A 22807-nucleotide genomic window follows, 5' to 3' on the forward strand; every position below is an offset into this window, starting at 1 on the left:
TAATGCTTTAGGGTTAGCACAGCTAGCTGGTTAGTCGAAGTAAATCCAGTAAATCTGAGGACACAAGAGGAACAGGGAATCCATGATTCTTTAGTTCCAGGAGTTATGGAGGAACGAGGCGGAAACCTTCAAGTTGTTGAGTGATTTAGTGTTTTTGGTGATGAGACCCATCAGGGTTAAGGATTGTCCAGTCGTTCCTCAAGTCTGGAAATAAATCTGAGCTGTTTTCTGCAGCAGGATGGATCCTCTTTCTGGTTTTACAGGATCTGAAGGTCTAGTCAGGGGTCCGTTAGCATCTTTAGCTCTTCAGTTTGAACCAACCCTGTAAGCGGATGAGTTCTGGTGGGTCAGAGCAGATGGATCGGAGTTTCAGGCCAGAAGAGTTGAGATTGGACTCATGGATGAGAACATCATGTTCTCTGGTTAAAACTCCTGAAGGTGGTTGAAGGAGAGTAATCTGAGTATTTGGACCAGTTTAGCTTCCATCTTTGTTCTGGGTGCTAGCTAAAACGAGATAGTGGTCTGACTTTTAGCACTCTGCTTCATCAGGAACACAAGATGAGAAATAATCCAAACCATTTTAATTTAATGCATCTAGAACAGTAAACACCTGAACGACCAGCCTTTCACTTATCTTCACTTATTTTCCTACCAACGTATGAATCCTCCAGCCATCGTCTGATGAGCCGTTGCCATGGAGTCGATGCCCCCAAGAAACCCAAAAGGTAAAAGACAAAAATGCCAAGAAAACACCAACAGGCCACCAAACGTTCAACCAGTTCATCCCAGATTCCTCAGACATCTACAGACGGTAAAAACTTGAGAGCACGTTCATAAATGCTGGTCAGAACGGGAGCGCCCACCTGGTTTCCGGCGAACTGGCCGCTTCTTCCCGCTGCAGAATCGGACCTTGCTGAAGACGCTGAAGATGTGTCTCTCGCAGAGAGAGCGCGGGTCTTTGCTGGGGCTGGAGCGCTTCTTGTTGGTGGCGACCTTCTCGTTGTTGGACTCTCGCGCTTGGCGCTTCTGTCGGATCAGGGAGCTGGCGATGGCCGCTGCCATCTCCCCGAGGAGCCGGATCCCTCTGGGTCTGGATCTGTCTTCAGTCCGGGTCGGACCTCATGACCCCCAGGAGAAGCGGGTTTAACGGCGACAGGGCTGACCCATGATCAGACCCAACAATGATCCTTCAGGTCCAGCTGCAGCCGCATTCCTGTCCTCACCGCGCGAAGGGTTCTGGGTGATCCGGCAAAGTTTGCAGGAGTTCAGTTTCACATGGTACAGGTCCGGTTCTGACCCACTTAGCCAACGCTGTTTGATCAGTTCCAGCCGGTTTTCCTCCCGTCACAGCAGGACAGAAACATCTGCAGAACATTGACTCGGAAATAACCAGGAGAAAAATCCACTTGATTTCCAGAACCGCCTGAACGGGTCGCTCCAGCTGCAGCTCTTCAGCACTTTGCCTAAATTCTCTGGAGGAATCCGATCCTGAAACCCCAAATCAGGAGAATCTGATCCAGAAGCTGAGAGAGCGAACAGAGAGGCGTCTTCCTCCTGCCTCCTCTTCCTCTGCTGCATGTGAAGAGCAGCAGAGAGGGAGAGGAAGCAGCGAGCCGCTGTCAGCGCTCGCCGACGAGAGACGGAGTGATGGAGGGATGGAGGAGGAGGAGGAGGAGGAGGAAGAGGTGTGGAAGAAGCTCCTAAAAATATTCCGCCTGATGTTTCATGTTGCTCCCACATCGGACCACTCCACCTTCATCCTGATGCTGCGTTCATGCTCCTCTTCCTCAGTCCCACCTGACATTAAAATCCAGACGGAGCGGGAAAGCTCGGATCCCGTCCAAACGGCAGGAATAATTTAAACGACAGGAAGTTGATGCCATTAAAGTGGAGACAGAAGATAAGAGCTCTGATGTTTGGAAACAAGCAGTTTCGTTTCACTTCACTGAAGATGAACAGAAAGTTTTAAAATTTGATGTTGAATGAGAAAACTTGTTTCAAGCTGCTAATATTACAAAAACTTTAGAAAAAACTTTAATATTTGATAAATATCCACCAGAAAAGCCACCAGATTTCCTCTAATTTTAAGTTTGAATTTTGCTCTATAAAATTATGCAGAAAAGGCAGCGAGCTTTCATCCTGATGAAGAAAAATGGCAAAAATAAAATAAAAACTGGTGTTATTAAATCTATAATAAAAAAATCCATTATTGTTTAATTATTTATAGCTAAATATAAGAAGCCAATGTTGGGCACAGCTAGCTAAAACGTTAGCTGCGCTAACCCTGAAACACAAAACATAAATATTAGTTACGCTAATGCTAAAGCACTACAAGGTACACCAACAGGATATTTAGCAGAAGCTAATGCTAACGCACTATGCCCTTTAAAGAGCACCAATTTAATTATGACATTTTAATCTACAAGTTGTATAACGCCTTTAAATATTATATCTACGTTTATAGCTAATTCTCTACTGTCCATGTTTATTTTGTTCCTGTAGGTTTCCTGTGTTAAATAAAGTTATTGGAGAAAAAAGAGAGGAGAGGAAATGGAAGTCCTCACCCACTTCAAAATAAAAGCATCAATACAAACGCCTAACTACTTCAAGATTTACTATTGGTCGTTAAACCAAAACTTCAAAACAGATGTTGAACTTTAATCAACTGAAAGTTTACAAAACAGCTAAGTAAATTAGCGCTTTATAATTTATCCCAATAAATTCACTTAGTGGAAGCTAAGTAAGCTAACCGCTAATGATAACCAGCGAGGAAAGCAGTTAATGCAGCGTGAACACAGGGACCCTGCAGGTAAAACCTGATCTGCCGCTCAGGGTTCAACCACCAAATCCAGGAAATCCCTGGGATCAGTTCCTGCTACTTTACATCAGGCTAACGCTAACCAGTAAGAGCTAAACCTCCCATCCACCTGATGGCTGCTGAAGATGAGGAAGAGGAGGTGAGGAGTCTATATGAGTGGACGCCCCAATTATTAGCGAAGAGCTCATTACACAACCCAATTATCAGATGAGTCTCCGATACGCCCATCGATCCCAGCGAGCGTTTCAGGGTCCGAAAATTGAGCAGGGAAAAGAAAAGGTGATTTTATCAGGCGGTCCAGAGGAAACGCGATTCCCTTTAACATTCATCTCCCGGCTTTCTGGAGATCTAAATCGATTTCATTGGGGATTTAGATGATTTTCACTCAGATTCCTGACTGTGACAGCAAAGCTTTAAAAAATAAAGTTAGCGAGAACACGGTCGAGTTACGAAAAACTATGTTCAAAAAGCTAAGCTAATATAAAGCTAAGTTAATTTAGCTACATAGCAAGGTTACACTAAGATAAGACAAACTATGTTAGCAAGGATAAAATAAAATATGATACATTAGTTCAGCTCAGACAAATAAAATAAGATCAACTAAAATGAACAAAGCCAAAAATTCTTAAGTTAATCAAAACTAGGACAGGCTAACTAAATTAAGCTCAATTAATATAAATTAAGAAATCAAGTTAGGATAAACTAAGAAACTACATTTAGATGTGCTAATATGTGCTAAACTAAGCTATGCTAAACTAAGATAAACTAAACTAAGCTGCACTAAGCTAAGCTAAAATAAGCTACATTACACTAAGTTGTGGTAAGCTAAGCTAAATTAAACTAAGATAAATTCATCTCAGACTAATTAAACAAACTAATCTAGATTAAAATAAGCTCTGCTAACATAAGCCTAGCTAGCGAAAGACAAGCTAACCTAAGTTAAGGTCTATTGTGCTAAGATAAACTAACTCAAGCTAAACTAAGCTGTTTTAGCCCAAGCTAATCAAAGCGAGTCAAGCAAAGACACAATAAGCTAAGCTAAGCTGAACTAGGAGAATTTGAGCTTTGAATAAAAAGTAGCATAAAGTAAGCTAAAATGAGCTAATCAATCCCAAGCAGAGCTAAAATAGCTAAACTAAGATAAGCATCCATCTTGGATTTTCAGAGCAAAGAAGAAACGGAGCCAAAGAAAAGAAACTTTTTCTCCCTGGTGTGAAACTGTTTTCTGTGTGGATGTTTTTACTGAGGGGAAAATGATCTAAGTGGATCCGTATTTACTTCTGCAAACTTCCTAAAGTCTCTACGTCTGATCCAGGCTGGACCAATGGGAGCCCCTGGCTGGGTCATGTGACCTGCTGAACCACAGCGAGGTGTCAGTGAACGCACCGTCACGCTGAATGTAGGCCTGCCGAGCGGAACCAGGTCAGGTTCTTTAATTACTGACGAGTATTTGTGTCCTGGTACCTGCGCTCAGGGACCCAGAGGAGGAAGAGGAGCCATCATCATCATCATCCGTGATGTGCAGCAGGTGATGATGATGATGGTGGTGGTCAGGCAGGCTACCTGCCCAGTTTAACCAGTAAAGAAGTCCGACTGGAGGAGTCTGCAACTGGTTCTGGTTCTGCTGATTAACGGTCTGATAATTTAACATCTGAGACTGAAGAACAAAGGATCCAACGGAGCCGCATCAGCAGTGTGTGTGTGTGGGTGTGTGTGTGTGTGTGTGTGTGTGTGTGTGTGTGTGTGTGTGGGGGTGTGTGTGTGGGTGTGTGAGTTCTGTTTTCAGGTATGTTTCCGGATCAATAAACAAAATGCCACATCAGAGGACAGCAGAATGTCATCAGGACACTGGAATGATGATGGAACCAGGAGAGTGCCGGACTCTGAGTGGTACCAGTACTCAGAACACACACACACACACACACACACACACACACACACACACGCTCTCTGGTTCTGAAGGAGTTCTGATCGCCACTTTTGATTTTCCTTGGTCTGAATTCTCTCTGGATTTCAGTTGAATTCACATCCCAGTTGTGTCTGAGCTTCAACTGTCCTGTCTGGGTTCCGTCTCGGTTCTGCTGAGTTCTGGGTTAATTTGACTGAATTTCAGCTAAATTGTGGATCGAATTCAGACTCAGGTTGCGTTCCCGCCAGCCCAGTTCAGTCGCTTTAACCTGATTCCAGTCCGTTTATCTATAAAGTCTGGTTGGGTTGGTGAGGTGTGAAAGCTAATCCACCTTTGACCTCTGGTCCTCCAAACCTCGGTCTGGGTTCGGTTGAAGTGAACTCTGGTTTGCTTTGAAAGTGAACGCCAAGCGGACAGGAGACCACTCCAAAAGCAGGAAGTGAACTACAGCACAGGGCATTCTGGGTAAATACAACCAAAGCTAAGGTGTTAGCCTTACGCTAGCAGCAGAAATGGCTCCTGGTCTTTAGCCAAAGACTAAAGAGAAATCCTCCAACTGCTAAAATCTGACGCCTCCATCTTGTTTCCATCTGGTGAAGAAGGAAGTTGCTCTCAGTGTCTTCAGAGGTTTTTGTGTCGTTTCCTTCAGTGGTTCTTGGTGCAGCGCCCCCACAGGCCAGGAGGGGAACAAAAATGAACTCTGGAGAAACTCTGATAAAACATTCAGCTGCAGCTGAAATGTTTAATTACAGATTTATTTAACCAGAACCAACAAATCTGGTTCTGGTTCAAATAGATTTTCTTAATTTGCTGTTTGATAAAAACTCCAGTCTGGTCCCAGAAATAAGAACTTTTAACAAACAATTACATTTCTAAACAAAAATGCAAGTTGAACGTTTAAAAACTGGACATATTTTTAGAGAACATGAACCCGTGATTGCCAGAGAGAAGCTCTGGTTCTGGTTCTGGTTCTGAGTCATGATGATCCAAACCAAACATTCGCTGCTCTGCAGCTGCAGCTCCACTCCATCTATTGTCCCGCCGCTCTTTGTTTCACAACAGGAATATATTTTTGGATCAAACTCCCACAGTTTCTGCTGCGGCATGAATAAAACCTGACCCAGCTGGGTTGGGCTGGGCCTGAGCGGCGCAGTGTTTATTCTCAGATTCGCTCATATTAGGAAGGCTTTTACTTTGAAATATAAGAGAGAAGGTTTTGTTTCATAACTTTGAAGCAGCGGTTTTTTTCTGATCTGGGTTCTTCTAATAGTAATTAGAATGTAAACATAAATATTTAAAACTATAACAGAAAAGTGAAGAACGAAGAGGAAAAGCTTCAGCCTCATGTAACTGGAAGCATGCTGCCATCTGCTGGTGGTTCACCGGGACTGCAGATCAGTTTGTGAGTTTTTATCTCAGCCCTGCAGTTCGTAGCATTATGAAATTTTAATGAAAAAAAAATTAAAGATGTTTTTAAAATGCTGCATTTTCAGCTTGTTAATGTGTTACAGCAGCACATTCTTTGCATATTTCTGATTTCTGTGTTTAACTTTACAAAGTTCATGTCCTCATTTCCCATCCTGCTGAGCGCTTTCCACATTCTGGCATTTTCTGACAATTTTGTTCAGGAAACCTACAATTCTGCAGGTGACTGTATGGACAGCCCAATGGCAAATTACACATAATAATTTCTAATTCTAATAGTCAGAATATTAAATTATCATTCAGGATACTCAAAATGTAACTGAGTCTACCTAAAACTTAGTTTTAGGTATCTAAAATGTAATTACAGGCAGTCAGACAAAAGCAATTTTATGTTAAAACAGCCTGCCATACGCAGCTGCAGCTGTTCCCAAAACACAGTAAAGACATCAGTATCTTAATATGGCTGAATATAATATTAATAATGCCCAGAGCTTCAAAAATCTGAGCTAATTATGCAAGAAGATGCAAAAACACAATATCTTACCAAAAATCTTTTTCTAGATTTTAGTTTTAAGATCTTAGTACATTTGAAATAAGACAAACCCAACTTTAAGTAAGACATATGAGCTGGTTTTAAGTAAATAATTCCTTGATATTGATGAATATGAATATTGATGAAAAGTTCTAGTTCCACTTGCAGATTATTTTACTTGTAGTAAGACATTTTTCTCACATTAAAAGTGAAATAATCTGCAAATAGAAAAAGTCATTTTTCACAAATATTTATGAATCATTGGGTTGCTAAAAGCTACTTGTAATTTCGCTTCATTTCAAATACCTATTATTTGAAATAAAGTATACTAGTATACCTGGTAGTATTTTATGTTTTTCAGTGCTGATTTTCCCTCCAGCAGCGTCACAAAGAGCTGATTCCAGTGTTTCTGTTTACGTCTGAATGATTTAGTGCGATCATGTGAAAACGTGCAGCGAACATCTGCACAGCTGCTGCTGAATGTTTGATGCTGAATCTTTAATTCAATAGATTCAGTCTCTGTAAAATTCATGATCCTGAGAACCAGAGAGCTTCTGAACCTCCACACTCACAGGAAGCCATCGGCGACCCGGTCGCTTTCCAGAACCGCTACCTTTGGTTTAACCTGACATATCCTGACGTTACAGAGAGTCTTTCAACGCAACGTGACTCAGTTTGAAGCCAGCCTTGTTTTCTGAGCTTCTACACGGTGAAGTTACCCGATATAAACCGTGCTGTAAGCCAGGTTTAAGCTGCAGAAACATGAGATCCTGATAGATCAGATGAAACGCACAGCTGCTCTAACAGGAATACATAAAGCTGGGAATGCAACCAAGACGCTCCGGTCAAGTGTTTTAAAACTTTAAACTTTAAAAAAGATGAGCCAGGCCTAAGAAACATCTTCAGCGGACCTGAGCAAACATGCCTAAGTTAAAATTTTTATGACTTTAATGTTGATACAAATATCACGTACATAGTAAATAAAACAAAATTAACCTCCATTAAAATGTCTCTAAAGTTAGAACTAAATATGCATAGAGATAAAAAAAATATCAGAATTTCAGACAAACACATTCACAGTATGACAGGTTTATGCTGTGAGATGAATATAGCTAATGTGAAATAGATTAGCTAAGTTAGCTAAGCTAACTTAAACTACAGTCAGACAGTACAGTTTAAATTAAAATTAAATAAGCTAAGTTATATTAACTTTTATTAAGCTAGGCTATAAAAAAAGAAGATCAAGTAAGAGAATTACCCACTGGCTAAGCTAAATTCTGGTTAGATAAACTAGCTCACTTAATATAAACCAACAGAAGAAAAGCTAAACATAAGCTTAGCTTTTAGCATTGTTTTTGCTAAAGTAAGCTAGTGTAAAGTAATGTAAGTTAAAATTTGCAATGCTAATCAAAGCTAATTTGGTATAAACTAAGCTAACAGAATCCATTTTTAAAAATTTAAAATCAGGAACTTATGAAACAGTCCAACACATTTAGCGGGCTGCTTAAGCTATGCTAAGGTAAGAAGCTAAGATAAGTGAAAATGAGCTAACATGAGATGCTAATTATGATTAGCCAAACTTAACAAAATTCTAAGTGGAGATAAACTAAGGTAACCTTATATAGTTTTCTGAGGACTAGTATTTGATCTAGCAGATATTTTCTCTTTTGAATAAATGACTAAATAAAAAACGAGATTGAATTTACTCCATGTTTTAAAATGGATCAAACTCAAGGTTAGCTCATCCCTTTGTAGCTAACGGCTATCTGGGAATCACCTTGTTGGAGCTAGAATCATTCTAGCGACTTTTTCATGAATTAAAATAAAGAAAACAGAACTAGTTGTGTTTTGTGACAGGCTAACAGCAACAGAAGCTAATGATTCTAATTTAAAACGGGTTTTTTGCTGAGGTGTCACTGTAGTTAAAAGTTTTTTTGTTTAGGTAGAATTAAGTGGCTAAAATAAAATAAAAACATTCCTGACCACTATGAGATAGAATGACTGAAACTGAGAAAAGCAGCAAAAGTAGAAGAAAAATCCTGAAGACTTGTTGATAAAGATCACCTTGAAAGGTCAGAGTTCAGCTGCATGATGTGTGTTTGATCGCCCGCTGTGTTTATTTGTGGTGCAAGCGATGCGTGATTAATCAGGGGAGGTAAAGGAGCTAAAGCTGGAAGTGAAAATCACAGACTACAGATTAACGTCTCTGCTTTTAGTTTCCAGTGGAAACCTGGAGTCCGACAATTCCAGTTTAATAATAACGCAGGAAAGTTTTCTGAGTAGCGAGTTTCCACTCAGTCTCACAGGAAGTCTGTTTATATGTAAAGAGATATGTGTGACATGAGAGGAGTGGGACCCTGAGAGCAGATCGGACGCAGATATTTATAATACAGAAGCCTCCGACGGGAGGCAAGGAGAAAGAGGAGGAGGAAGAGGAGCTGCTGAACTACAGCATCTACTACATTGCACATTTTTAGAGACAAATTTACACTCTTATCAAACATTTTGCCTAAAAATGCTATTTCTGTTAATACTAAATAGTTCTCAACAAAAAAAAGAATTCAGATCAGGCTTCGTAAAGCAGATATTTCTGCAAAACAGACGTAAAAATACCTTAAAAAATATCAAACTAAACATCTGTTTCTGTGATAAGTGTGGAAATATAAATGGAACCAAAAGAAAAATGTATATTATTAGTCCCGTTTAGCTCATTTCAAACATATTCACAGTGAAACGCCGACATACATATTTAGATAACTATATGTGTGATAATGAAACAGGCAGAAGTATAAACTTGTGACCCTCTTGCTTTTATTTGTCTTATTTTACACATAATTATTTAAGGAAGGGGGAAAACCATAAAAAACACAAAATAACGATAAAATTGTTTTTTTTACAATTTAGGTTTTAAATATTATTTTTTTAGTATTTTAATTTAGCAAGAAACAAATATTAAGAAGAAAATAACAAATACACCAACAAATAATGTCACTATATGTTGTCATGTTAAAAGTGAAATTAAAATAATAATTTTTTTTGTTGCATTTATGCTTATTAAAATTTTTTATTATTGTTTATTGTCTATTTCTGTATTAGTTTTGTTTTTACTTCAACATTTTGTGTTTTTGGTGGAAAATGGCATAATAATAATAATAATAATAATAATAATAATAATAATAATAATAATAATAATAATAATAACCAAAGAAGACACCTGTTAGATCTCTAACCATGCACTCTGAAGCCTTAGCCTAACCCCCAACCGAAAACAGTATTTCCCCTCATAGGAACCAAGAAAATGTCCCCACAACCCCAACTGTAGACAGAGATAGGTCCCCACAAGGATATAAAAACCTGGTCCACACCTACACACACACACCCACCCCCACACACACACACACACACACCCACACACACACACACTCTGCTGTTGATTTGAATGCTTTTCTTCTTTTGCATCGGGTTGTTTTGCGTCAGACCTGCAGCAGCGATGCAGCCAGGTGCTCAAAGCCTCAAACGGCTCCCAACATCTGGATCAGCTTCAGCTGTTCGACTTTGTTTACACCGAGCGCGTTGACCCAGATGGTTCTGGAAACTCTCTGTCTGTACCGGACCTGGTCCTGGTTCATCCCAGCTGCGGAGCGTTTATTTCGGGTCCGAGGCAAACCGACCCGTCTCTGACGGACTCACCCTGCTGACTGCTCTCCTTGTGAACATGACCCTTCTCCTCATCCTCCTCTTCCTCTTTACCCTTCCTCAGCAGCAGGCGTCGGAACAGGCTGCAGTACCGGGTCATGGTGAGCCGACCCGACCCGTCTGGTCCGTTAAGGTTGGACACCTCTCAGTAAACAGAGTGAAACTTACACATGGGACTGTGAAGCCCACAAACTGGGATGGACTGGGCTGTACTGGGCCGGACCAAATCCCAGGAAGAGGCTCAGGTTACAGCGGCTCGGGTTACTGCGTGTAAAAACACCAAACACCTCCCTGGTTCTGATCAGGCTACTAAATCTGACCTTCTAAAATTAATGCTGGACACAGGAAAGGCAGCAACAGGAGACAGGACACCAGCAGGGGGCGGCAGAGAGCAACGGGACACCAGCAGGGGGCGGCAGAGAGCAACGGGACACCAGCAGGGGGCGGCAGAGAGCAACGGGACACCAGCAGGGGGCGGCAGAGAGCAACGGGACACCAGCAGGGGGCGGCAGAGAGCAACGGGACACCAGCAGGGGGCGGCAGAGAGCAACGGGACACCAGCAGGGGGCAGCAGAGAGCAACGGGACACCAGCAGGGGGCGGCGGTGTCCAGTGTCTGAGTCTTTGGTTGCCTAGCAACAACCTGCTCAGTAACTTGCGCAGTAGCAGTTTCAGGTTTCCTCAAAACTGCTTAAAAACGTGGAGAGAAAACTGGTTAATAAGGAAAAGATCACGCCACCAGTTTGGCAGGATTTCTGATATTTAAAACAACAAACTAATCAATAATTACCGATATCAACTGATATGAAACGCTTATATCAAGGTAAGTTATTCAGCCATATTGTCCAACGCTAACACCACATGACCAACCCATTCCTGAAACACAAACAGCTAAAAGATAGAAATAAACATCAGTCGTACATCTCGACCCAGTTTTATAATCGATATGTCTCAAACATCGTCCGATACCGATGTTAGTCCAGATATATCGCGCATCCCCAGAAGAAACAAGTGAAACACTGTTCAGATGCTTACGACCTGTTTCGTTATTTTGTATTTATTGTTTGTATTGATTGATTATTTGTATTTATTGACAGAATTTGTAAAGGTCAGTCATTTAATTGTTGTATCACCTTTGTTTGTTTTTAGTGTTGCAGGGACAAAAAATGAAAAATAACATTTTGACTAATTCTGGATTTTTTACAGAAATGTTTATTAATGTGCATTTAAGTTAAATTGCTGTTTTATTCTGAATACCTCTGAATAATTTGAGAAACAGGGCATAACAAAGGAGTGTTTAATATACAAACATTTTATATTTATTAAATATTTTAACTTAGACAATATTCCAATAGATTTTATGTAACTTTACTATAATAGGCTGGAAACAATAATCGTAGACTAATTTAGTAACTAATTAATTGTTAACTCGAGTATAAAAACTATAACAAAGACCATTTGTTAAAAACAGTAGTAAAAAAGCAAAAACTGAACAATAAATATAAACATTTTGTATTTAAGATAAAAACCTTTTGTCTGTAAAAATGTTCTAATTATGATGAATAGTTTTAGCTTCACTAAAAAAATGCTGCTGTTGCATTTTAAACAACAAAAAAGTTGATTTTCTTGAAAAAGGAAATTAATTATTTGTTTATTTGCATCATTAATGTATTTCAAGTATTGCGTTAAATGATTTAAGTTATTAAATAAAAGATCTACAGAATGTGTCAGAATAATCGATTATTAAAATAATTGTTTGTTGCAGCCCTGAACTAATAATATAGAAATTATATTTGATTCCATATTTCTGAATATGTGACAAATAGGGCGTAACGCAGGAGGACTGTATTCATGTATTAAATATTTTATGGTAAAGATTTTGACATTTTATGTCTCTGTGAAGTTCATCCAGATGTGGAGCGTCTCTGTAAACCTGTGGATTATTTACTGAACTCTGACCCGATAACGAGGTTCTGGATGAAACCAGAGACGGCTCGGCTCACATGAAAAACGTTTTCCATCCGGCTCTTCGTCCTCCTCCTCTTCCTCCTCAGCTGCAGGTGAGCAGCAGCTGCTCAAACACTCTGCTGTCTTTGTTCTGCTGTTTGTGTCACTGCAGCCTCATGTTGCTGCTGCAGTGAGTTCCCGGTGCGGCCAGCAGGGGGCGCACGGCGGCAGCGGCATCAGGGCGTGACCGGGAGGAAGAGGAGCAGCAGTGAAGGACACGCTGCTGCATCCAGAGGAGGCACGACGGGGAAAGCTTCTGCTTCTGCTGGTTCTGATCAACACTTCTCCAGATTTTATCTGGACTTCTTCACTCCAGAACCAGAACATTGTTTAATTAGCAGAATTATATTTATAAATTTATCAAATTAGACGTAGAAAAACTCAATCAGAAATAATCTGCTGAAAGAAGTGAAGCTGAATTTATTTCTATCTTTTGTCTCTTCCACCTATCAGAGGAGGCGCCGGTCCAGGAGGGAAACTGTCACTATAGCAACGCCCTCCAGCTCCTCCTGGAGGCCTGTTGAGCTCCTTTAGTCTCCCCAAAGTTAAATGTTCCCAAACAGTTAAATGTGTCACTTCTGCAAGCGAGAGAACAGATCAGCACCCTTCTTTCAGCCAGCTGACTGGCAGTGTGCAGCACCAGGTGTGGGAGGGGCAGCTTTCAATCAACTGGAGAAAGTTCTGGTAACTAGAACACTGAACCATAAGAAGGGCGTGATGGGTCGTTGGCACATTCTGCTAATCGTGATGCTAGTTTTTCTTTAGCTTTAGCTAACTAGCTAAAATTTCCAGATAAATTCCTGTTTGTAAACATTCAGTTGAATAAAGTTTAACGTCTGGGTCGAAGTTTTGACTGTTCAGAATTCTTCGTAGTTACATGTTTACATTCATGCTCTTATTTTGAAAAAACAGCAGTTCCATTTCCTCTTCTCACAGGAAAGAGAGGTTAAATAAAAAATCTAATGATGTTTCTTCTGTACCCAGAATGCATTGCTGCAGTTCTTCTAGCAGCTGATGTGCAACGTGTTTTCTGACTGGTCAGTTAGCTAAAACCAGTAACAATAAAACAGAAACCATGAGAGAAAGATCTGTTCCAAAAACGGTCCAGGTGTTTTTTATTTATTTTTTTAATTCAATCGTGTTGAGGGTCATGAACTCTGTTGTGTTATTGAATTTAGCTCTTAAATACCATGTTCATTTAGCGCTTTAGCGTTAGCATAGTCAATGTTTATGATTAGTGCTTTAGTGTTGGCGCAGCTAGTTTTTTAGTTGGCAGTGTGAAACTGCCAATCGCTCCATGCTAGCTCACATCAGAGGTTTGTCGTCTCCATGACAACACCCTGAGATGAACAAACCGGACCCGGATTAGTCCAACCAGGAAGTTCAGGCAACAGCATGAAAAGCAGATGGAGAACAGAGGCTGTGTTTCCAGTTGCTGCAGCAACGGTGAGGAGGGAGGTCAGAGCTGCAGCAGAAGATCAGAGGATTTAAATTAAGTTCATTTTTCAGCAGGAAGTCAGTTCCTGCTGACAGGAAGTGGAACAATCTGGATCAGGATCAGCCTGATGAGCCTTCAGCTGGACTTATAGGGTGGAGACAGATGGACAATCAGTCAGTCAGTCAGTCAGTGATTCAGTTAGTGATTCAGTCAGTTAGTCAGTCAGTCAGTGATTCAGTTAGTGATTCAGTCAGTTAGTCAGTCAGTGATTCAGTCAGTCAGTCAGTCAGTCAGTGATTCAGTGATTCAGTCAGTCAGTGATTCAGTCAGTCAGTCGGTTTGGTTCTGCTGCAGCGTTCCAGTAACCGGCGGGTCGCCCTCCAGGCTCTGATCATTCCCTGAACCGGATCATGAATTATGGAGAAGCTCTTGTGACTCCGTCTCTCCTCTCTTTAAGGTTAGCGTCGCTCGCTCTCTGACCGCCTCTCTCTGCCTCTGACACACACTGTCTCCATGGCGACGCTCTTAAAGGGCCACGCCAGCCGGTGACTGCTGAGGCTCCATCAGTTTGTAGCTGATCCAGATCCGTCTACAGGCATCGAAATGCTGCAACATGATTGGCTGATTCACCGGTAATCTAACAGTTTTTAGGAACTGGAGGAAACTCAGTTAAACGAGTCGATCTGAACGGAGAGCTTCAATTTCTGATTTTTATTTGGGTTTGTTGCATATTGATGACATCAGGATGGATGGATGGATGGATGGATGGATGGATGGATGGATGGAAGGATGGATGGATGGATGGATGGATGGATGGATGGATGGATGGATGGATGGATGGATGGATGGATGGATGGATGGAAGGAAGGAAGATGCATTTTCCATATTATCATTTAAATCCCGTCAGGAAGGTTAGCGTTAATAAAAATATAGTCCCAGTATTTTCTCCTGCAGACGAGGATGTTTGTCAGAAGAATAAATGAAAGCGCAGCAGCTAATTTAGCGTTTCCAGAGTCCGTCAGCACTTTGTGTTGATGAGTTTATCTGCAGCGGCGGATTCGCTCCAGAGACGCCGTTCTGTTCGCTTCCTGGCCTCATAAAGTCCGTCTCTGGGAGGAAGCGTCGCCTCGGCCTGGATCTGGGGAAACGAGTCTGTTCTCGCCAAGTCCCAGTTGTTTCTGCGCTAACGGGTCCAGGCAGTCAGACTGACTGCTGCTGCTGAAACTTTATTTAGAGTCACTTTGTGCTTCACAGAGACGAATGTTTACATTAATATGACAAACTAAGCTAACCGAACTAAACTGCTGAGTCAGGCCCATGGTCTCCACCCAGAAGAAAAGCAACATTATGGATGGATGTTCTTCTCACTAATGGACTCTGACTCTATTAGGACAGTCGGTAATATTCCCTATCTGAAGCATTAGGAGGCATTAGCGAACATTAGCGAACATTAGCGAACATTAGCCTCTCTATATGAATCTGAACACTTTATTTACTCTGCTGCGGTTCGTCTGTCTGAAGGTTTTCTGTTGCTTTGAAATGTGAAAAATTCTTTGTTTTCATCATTCAGGGAGACAGATTTAGAAGATCTGACAAGTTTCCTGTTAAAACGGTTCTGGTTCTGGTGTGACTGATGAATATCATGAGGAGGATCTGTTGGTATACAGGAATATTCTGGGAGGATATGGAAAACTGTTCCCAACTAAAAATCTGAACATTATTTTCACAATTAAGGTTTCTAAGTGATGCAGAACTATATGGTTAACTTTTTAAATTATATATGGTAAATTTCATATTCACACCTCCAGACAATTTCAATTATACAGTACTCAGTACATAAAGGACTAGCTGTGAAAATTAACTTTAAATGCTAAACATAACTTTATTCAACTGAAAGGTTTACAAAACAGCAAAGCTACAAAAGAGTTTAATAAAGATTAGTGCTTAAAATTTATCTGGAAAATTTATTTAGGGGAGGCTAAGTGTGCTAAATGTTTTCAAAGCTAGCTAAAGCACAGAATAAAAAATTAGCTGCACTATTAGCGACTGGATCAAGCTATGTGAAGATGGTACATAACTTTAAGTTCATTGAATAACCTAAGTTGTGAATTTTAATTGTTTATGTTGAGAATTATAGAATACCGTATTTTCTGCACTATAAGTTGCACCTAAAAACCTTCAATTTTCTCAAAAGCCGACAGTGCGCCTTATAACCCACTGCGCCTTATTTATGGACCAATATTGAGCCACAAAGGTCTCGCAACTACGGTAAGCAGCCGCCGACTTCATTTTCCCCCGTAGAAGAAGAAGCGCGCGGTGCAGGCTGGGTTTTGTGTAAAGACCCCAAAATGGCTCCTATTAAGAGACACGCTTACGACGCAGTTTAAGCTCAAGGCGATCAGTGACGCAGTAGAACATGGGAACAGAGCAGCAGCCAGAGAATTTAACATGAACCAATCAATGGTTATAGCGGAAGTGGATATATATTGTGATTTGATTTACCGTAACAGCATCAGACTGTTTTTTATGTGTTTATTGAATCGAGGAAAAGTTCCCCTCCACTATATGTTACACCTTGCTGTTGTTAAAAGATAAACTGTGTCACCAAAATACCACGTCACTGACTTTACCTCAGGAAAATAATAAAACAGCTGTTCATTTTGGGAATGAACGGAGTTTCAGAACGCTGGTTTGTAATCTATTAATAAAGTTTGACTGACCTATCTGACTATTTTGTTGACATTCCCTTTAGCGCAGCTCCATCTAATGGATGCATAACGTAACCCAGCCTCTGCTGTAGCGGCTATTCTATAGAGATAAGATAAGATAAGATAAATCTTTATTGTCATTGTCACAAGGACAACGAAATTCAAAAGGTGCCATCAGTCGGTGCATATGCCCAAAAACAAAAAATAACTGTCTCACAATTCACACACAACGCAAGAATCAACAAACAACTGGCAAAAAAAAAGTAAGAACAGCCACATTCTCACATACATCATTCATGATGATTAATGGTTGTTTTTGATTGCATTTAGTTTTGTTATTGCTGTCGGGTAGAAACTGTCTCTGAGACGGTTGGTTCTGGTTCTGATTGCTCTCAGTGTTGTATAAAGTACTGAAATCTCAGAGTCAAGTAAAAGTATAAGTACCTCTCCAAAATATGACTTTGGTAAAAGTCCAAGTCACTGACTGAAATGTTACTTGAGTTAAAGTCTTAAAGTATCTGAAACTTCTTGTACTTAAGTATGGAAATTACTGTAAAAATGGATGTACTCAAGTATCCATCCATCCATCCATCTTCTTCCGCTTATCCGAGGTCGGGTCGCGGGGGTAGCAGCTTCAGAAGGGAGGCCCAGACTTCCCTCTCCCCAGCCACTTCTTCTAGCTCCTCCGGGGGAATCCCGAGGCGTTCCCAGGCCAGCCGAGAGACATAGTCCCTCCAGCGTGTCCTGGGTCTTCCCCGGGGCCTCCTCCCGGTGGGACGTGCCCGGAACACCTCACCAGGGAGGCGTCTAGGAGGCATCCTGACCAGATGCCCGAGCCACCTCAACTGGCTCCTCTCGATGTGAAGGAGCAGCGGCTCTACTCTGAGTCCCTCCCGGATGACTGAGCTTCTCACCCTATCTCTAAGGGAGAGCCCAGCCACCCTACGGAGAAAACCCATTTCGGCCGCTTGTATCCGCGATCTCGTTCTTTCGGTCATGACCCAAAGCTCATGACCATAGATGAGGGTGGGAACGTAGATCGACCGGTAAATCGAGAGCTTCGCTTTTTGGCTCAGCTCTCTCTTCACCACGACGGACCGGTACAGTGCCCGCTTGACAGCAGACGCTGCGCCAATCCGCCTGTCGATCTCCCGCTCCCTTCTTCCCCCATTCGTGAACAAGATCCCGAGATACTTAAACTCCTCCACTTGGGGCAGGACACCCCCCCTGACCCGGAGAAGGCACTCTACCCTTTTCCGGCTCAAGACCATGGCCTCGGATTTGGAGGCACTGATCCTCATCCCGGCCGCGTCACACTCGGCTGCGAACCGCTCCAGCGAGAGCTGCAGATCACGATCTGATGAAGCCAAAAGGACCACATCGTCTGCAAAAAGCAGAGATGAGATCCTAAGGCCACCAAATCGGATCCCCTCAACACCTTGGCTGCGCCTAGAAATTCTGTCCATGAAAGTGATGAACAGAATCGGTGACAAAGGGCAGCCCTGGCGGAGTCCAACTCTCACCGGAAACGAGCCCGACTTACTGCCGGCAATGCGGACCAGACTCTGACACCGGTCATACAGGGACCTGACAGCCCGTATCAAAGGGCCCGGTACCCCATACTCCCGGAGAACCCCCCACAGGGCTCCCCGAGGGACACGGTCGAACGCCTTCTCCAGGTCCACAAAACACATGTAGACTGGTTGGGCGAACTCCCATGCACCCTCCAGGACCCTGCCGAGGGTGTAGAGCTGGTCCAGCGTTCCACGACCAGGACGAAAACCACACTGCTCTTCCTGAATCCGAGGTTCGACTATCCGACGGACCCTCCTCTCCAGGACCCCTGAATAGACCTTGCCAGGGAGGCTTAAGAGTGTGACCCCTCTATAATTGGAGCACACCCTCCGGTCCCCCTTTTTGAACAGGGGGACCACCACCCCAGTCTGCCAATCCAGGGGAACTGCCCCCGATGTCCATGCGACATTGCAGAGTCGCGTCAACCAACACAACCCTACAACATCCAGAGCCTTAAGGAACTCCGGGCGGATCTCATCCACCCCCGGGGCCCTGCCACCGAGGAGCTTTTTAACCACCTCGGCGACCTCGTCCCCAGAGATTGGAGAGCCCAACCCAGAGTCCCCAGGCTCCGCTTCCTCAGTGGAAGGCATGTTGGTGGGATTGAGGAGGTCTTCGAAGTACTCTGCCCACCGGCCCACAACGTCCCGAGTAGAGGTCAGCAGCACACCATCCCCACTATAAACAGTGTTGGTGCTGCACCGCTTCCCCCCCCTGAGACGCCGGATGGTGGACCAGAATCGCCTCGAAGCCGTACGGAAGTCTTTCTCCATGGCCTCTCCAAACTCCTCCCACGCCCGGGTTTTTGCCTCAGCAACCGCCCGAGCCGCATGCCGCTTCGCCCGCCGGTACCCATCAGCTGCTTCCGGAGTCCCACAGGCCAAAAAGGCCCGATAGGACTCCTTCTTCAGCCTGACGGCATCCCTCACCGAAGGTGTCCACCAGCGGGTTCGAGGGTTGCCGCCGCGACATTAGGGTTGCTGCCGCCGCATTACTCAAGTAATGTAATGAAAAGTACAAGTAAAAAGTAAAACAAAGCAAATGCAGTTTGAATGACTTTTTTTATATTTTGGTAAACTTGTCAAATACACTTAAAATAATGTACCCAACCAAGTGCAGGCAAAATTAAACCTGCTAATAGATATACCTGCAGGCATCATTTAGTTAAGAAAATTAGGTGCTTTACCTATAGCACAAGGTTAACTTAACCTGCTTTACAACTGAACCAGCTTCTTAGTAAACCCTCCAGGACAGAAAATACAAAGTTTTTGTAAGCCTTAAGTTTTCCCTTCAAGTAAGGTCAGTGCTGAAAATGAGAAAAATAAATAGTACAGAAAATGCGGCCAACATGAAGAAAAAGAGCTGTTACGATTACTCTACTTCACAAATCAGTGAATCAGTCAATGCTACAGTCAGTAGGTGGTGCACACAACTGGTCATTATGCAAAAGAAAAAAAGAATTGGGAGGGAAATGCAGCTTATTGGCATCTGTAAACCTGGTTTTGAACTTGCATGCCTTTCCTATATTCGTTAAATTTAGTCTAAATTGCTATCGCTATGGCTTCTGTCCCCCCTTGAACAGAGGAGTCTAGGTAGCCTGCTACAGTCAACATTAGGCCTCAGCTAAATACACCACGTATGGAACTGAAACAATGCCAAACAAAGTTCATTTATGCTCAACGTTTCACAATACAGTAGTGCCTAGTGACCAAGCTATAGTTACTGAAACAGGAGGATTATAACCATTTCATAAGACGTTACCTCGATGTGTTTCTTCAAGTTGGACGGGGAGTTTTTGTAAGATAGAATTTCCACATCTTCGGGCAGGAATAACATAAACTGCATGCGGTACGACGAATCTTTAACACCCACGAAAGAGTGTATTGTGTTTAAATAAGGCCATGGGCTCTCATCACCAGCTGGTGGTTCCCCTGGAACCGTGTCTGACGTAGTTGCAGTCGTTGTGGTCTCCGTCTCCTCCTCCATGTGGCTGCTGCTGATTGCGAGACTTGCTTTGTGTTTAATGGGAGAAGCGAAACAGGTGTATCCTATTGGTGGTGATGAACAAGCCCAGGCAAGCAGGCTACCGACTTTGTTCGGTAGCCTGCTTGCTACTTGCTAATCAGTAGGTGGGATCAAAACACTTGCGTTTCTCTCTCTCGCTTTTTTGTAACGAGTAACTAAACCACACATTGAAAATGTATCGGAGTAAAAGTACGCAATTAAGTTCGGAAATATAGTGAAGTAAAAGTGAAAGTCATCAAAAATTTTCATACTCGAGGAAAGTATGAAGTACTCCAAAATATACTTAAGTAAAGTAGTGAAGTATTTTTACTTCGTTACTATACAACACTGGTTGCTCTGTATCTTCTGCCTGAAGGCAGCAGTGTGAACAGAGAAGGTCCGGGGTGAGAAGTGTCCTTTGTGATGTGTTGTGCTTTTCTTAGACAGCGGTCGCTGTGCAGGTCCTCCAGTGAGGGGAGAGGGCAGCCAATGATTTTTTGGGCTGTATTCCCAACCCTTTGGAGAGCTTTCCTTTGAGCCGTAGTGCTGCTGTTATACCAGACGCAGATACAGTAGGTCAGTATGCTCTCTATGGAGCACTTGTAGAAGGACACCAGCAGCTTCTCCTTGATGCTGTTCCTCCTGAGAACCCTCAGGAAGTTCAGTCTTTGCTGGGCCTTTTTTATCAGCTCCAAGGTGTTCATGTTCCATGTGAGGCCCTGCTCAATGTGGACCCCCAGGAAACGGAAATCAGCTACCCTCTCCACACATTTCACTATGCGCCTTATAGTGCGGAAAATACGTTGAAACTTTACAACCTGCTGTGTATTAGCTTGCTAGCCTGTTAGCTTCACAAGCTAACATTGATGTTCTCAGAGAGTTTTTAGTCATCAAAATCATCAGAACAAATTTCAAACAATTTAACATTTCAGTACAAACTCAATATTTCAGTTTTGTACTTAAAACATTTTCAAAGTTTTGGGCCTCTGGTAAGGAACAGACCCACCAGTGGAAGGGAAAATTTGCAATGTCATAAATTATTGTTAAATTGATTTTAAAAAATAAGACTTTATCCTTTAACATTCAGAGATAAACTTCTCCTTTATTCCTTTAATATAATTACTCTGATGATGTAAATCTATAAATACTTTTTCTCTGCTGCCGTGAAGCACCTGCTCCTCTGAACAAACATCTGTGGGATAAAAGGCGCCGTCAGCTCTTCACTGTCGCTGAAGCTCTGAGGTTTGAATCGATGGTAAACAGATAAACTCCTCCATCAGTCAGCTCTGAGTTGGTTTCCTCTAACAGCTTAACTCCATAATGAGGAGAGCTGCCAGCAACTGGCAGTGATGGAGGCAGCAGGGAGGGAGTCTGGACCTGCTGAGCTCAGCGCCTCCTGCTCTTTATCTCCCACATGCTGGAGGAGGGGAAGAGACGCAGCAAAGACTCAGCAGAACTTCAGGTCACAACGAAGGAAAACGTTCATCTGTTCGTTCTAAAGCTCCTGCGATTCTGGACACGTGATCCATCCTGACAAGAACAGAATATTTATAGAACACGAACATCTGGAAACCGTTCTGATGAAGTCCACGAGAATTTCCTAATTGTAGACATTTTTCTTTCTCCTCTGAACCCAAAAACTCAGTGACACCTGCAGTACCAACCAATTGAAAGAACCGACCAACCAAAACAACCAACCAACTAACCAAACAACCAAAACAACCAACTAACCAAAACAACCAACCAACCAAAACAACCAACCAACTAACCAAACAACCAAAACAACCAACTAACCAAAACAACCAACCAACCAAAACAACCAACCAACTAACCAAACAACCAAAACAACCAACTAACCAAAACAACCAACCAACTAACCAAACAACCAAAACAACCAACCAACTAACCAAACAACCAAAATAACCAAAACAACCAACTAACCAAAACAATCAACCAACCAAAACAACCAACTAACCAAAACAACCAACCAACCAACTAACCAAACAACCAAAACAACCAACTAACCAAAACAACCAAAACAACCAACCAACTAACCAAACAACCAAAATAACCAAAACAACCAACTAACCAAAACAACCAACTAACCAAACAACCAAAACAACCAACTAACCAAAACAACCAACTAACTAACCAAACAACCAAAACAACCAAAATAACCAAAACAACCAACTAACCAAAACAATCAACCAACCAAAACAACCAAAACAGAACCAGGAGAAAACCTTCTTATACATCAGACAGCAGATGGGGTTTTTATGTTATTGAACTTTACAAATGTCACCATTTCAAACTAAAAGTTTAGCTTACAAACTAAGCTAAATAGTTTGTAAGTAATTTGGATTGGAGCTAAATATTAGGTTAGCTCAGACTTAGCTTGTTACCTGGGTCTTCCAAACATTTTTATAAACAGCTTTTCAGTTAAAACATTGGATGAGTCTTTTTCAAGGCAATACAGGCGTTGAGCAATGGATCTACAGCAACGGTGTCTGCACCAACTCACCAGAGTTTACAAAACCCAACTTTTATTTTGAAAAATACACTCAAAGTTAGCTAGTAATTTTGTATATCAGCTAGTAACTAAATGTTTAGTGTTGACCTGAAATTTACAATTGAATGAATAACATGGTGAAAACATGACTGAAAAATGAACCCCCATGTTTTTCTATAACAGGTTA

The 22807-nt window shown here is 42.1% G+C and overlaps 1 protein-coding gene and 1 long non-coding RNA gene across 5 annotated transcripts in view; one reads left to right on the plus strand and one right to left on the minus strand.

Annotated features, from left to right (window-relative positions):
• LOC116707563 (fibroblast growth factor 12) overlaps positions 1-22807 on the minus strand; it is a 41144-nt gene that overhangs the window by 13095 nt on the left and 5242 nt on the right. Inside the window, exon 1 of one of the 4 annotated variants that reach the window (XM_032544959.1) lies at positions 10375-10776. The exons of 1 other annotated variant lie outside the window; for it this stretch is intronic. In XM_032544959.1, the coding sequence (XP_032400850.1) occupies positions 10375-10480 (106 nt within the window). In that variant the 5' untranslated portion in view covers positions 10481-10776. Of the gene's footprint in view, positions 1-863; positions 1560-10163; positions 10186-10374; positions 10777-22807 lie in introns of those variants that run through there. 2 more of the 4 variants (XM_032544961.1, XM_032544958.1) reach the window with 2 other exon arrangements.
• On the plus strand, positions 10979-13232 carry LOC116707630 (uncharacterized). Its single transcript, XR_004336537.1, has 2 exons — positions 10979-11202; positions 12283-13232. It is a non-coding gene; the product is annotated as an uncharacterized LOC116707630 (long non-coding RNA).

Source organism: Xiphophorus hellerii, chromosome 18, assembly GCF_003331165.1.
Source record: "Xiphophorus hellerii strain 12219 chromosome 18, Xiphophorus_hellerii-4.1, whole genome shotgun sequence".
NCBI lineage: Eukaryota > Metazoa > Chordata > Actinopteri > Cyprinodontiformes > Poeciliidae > Xiphophorus > Xiphophorus hellerii.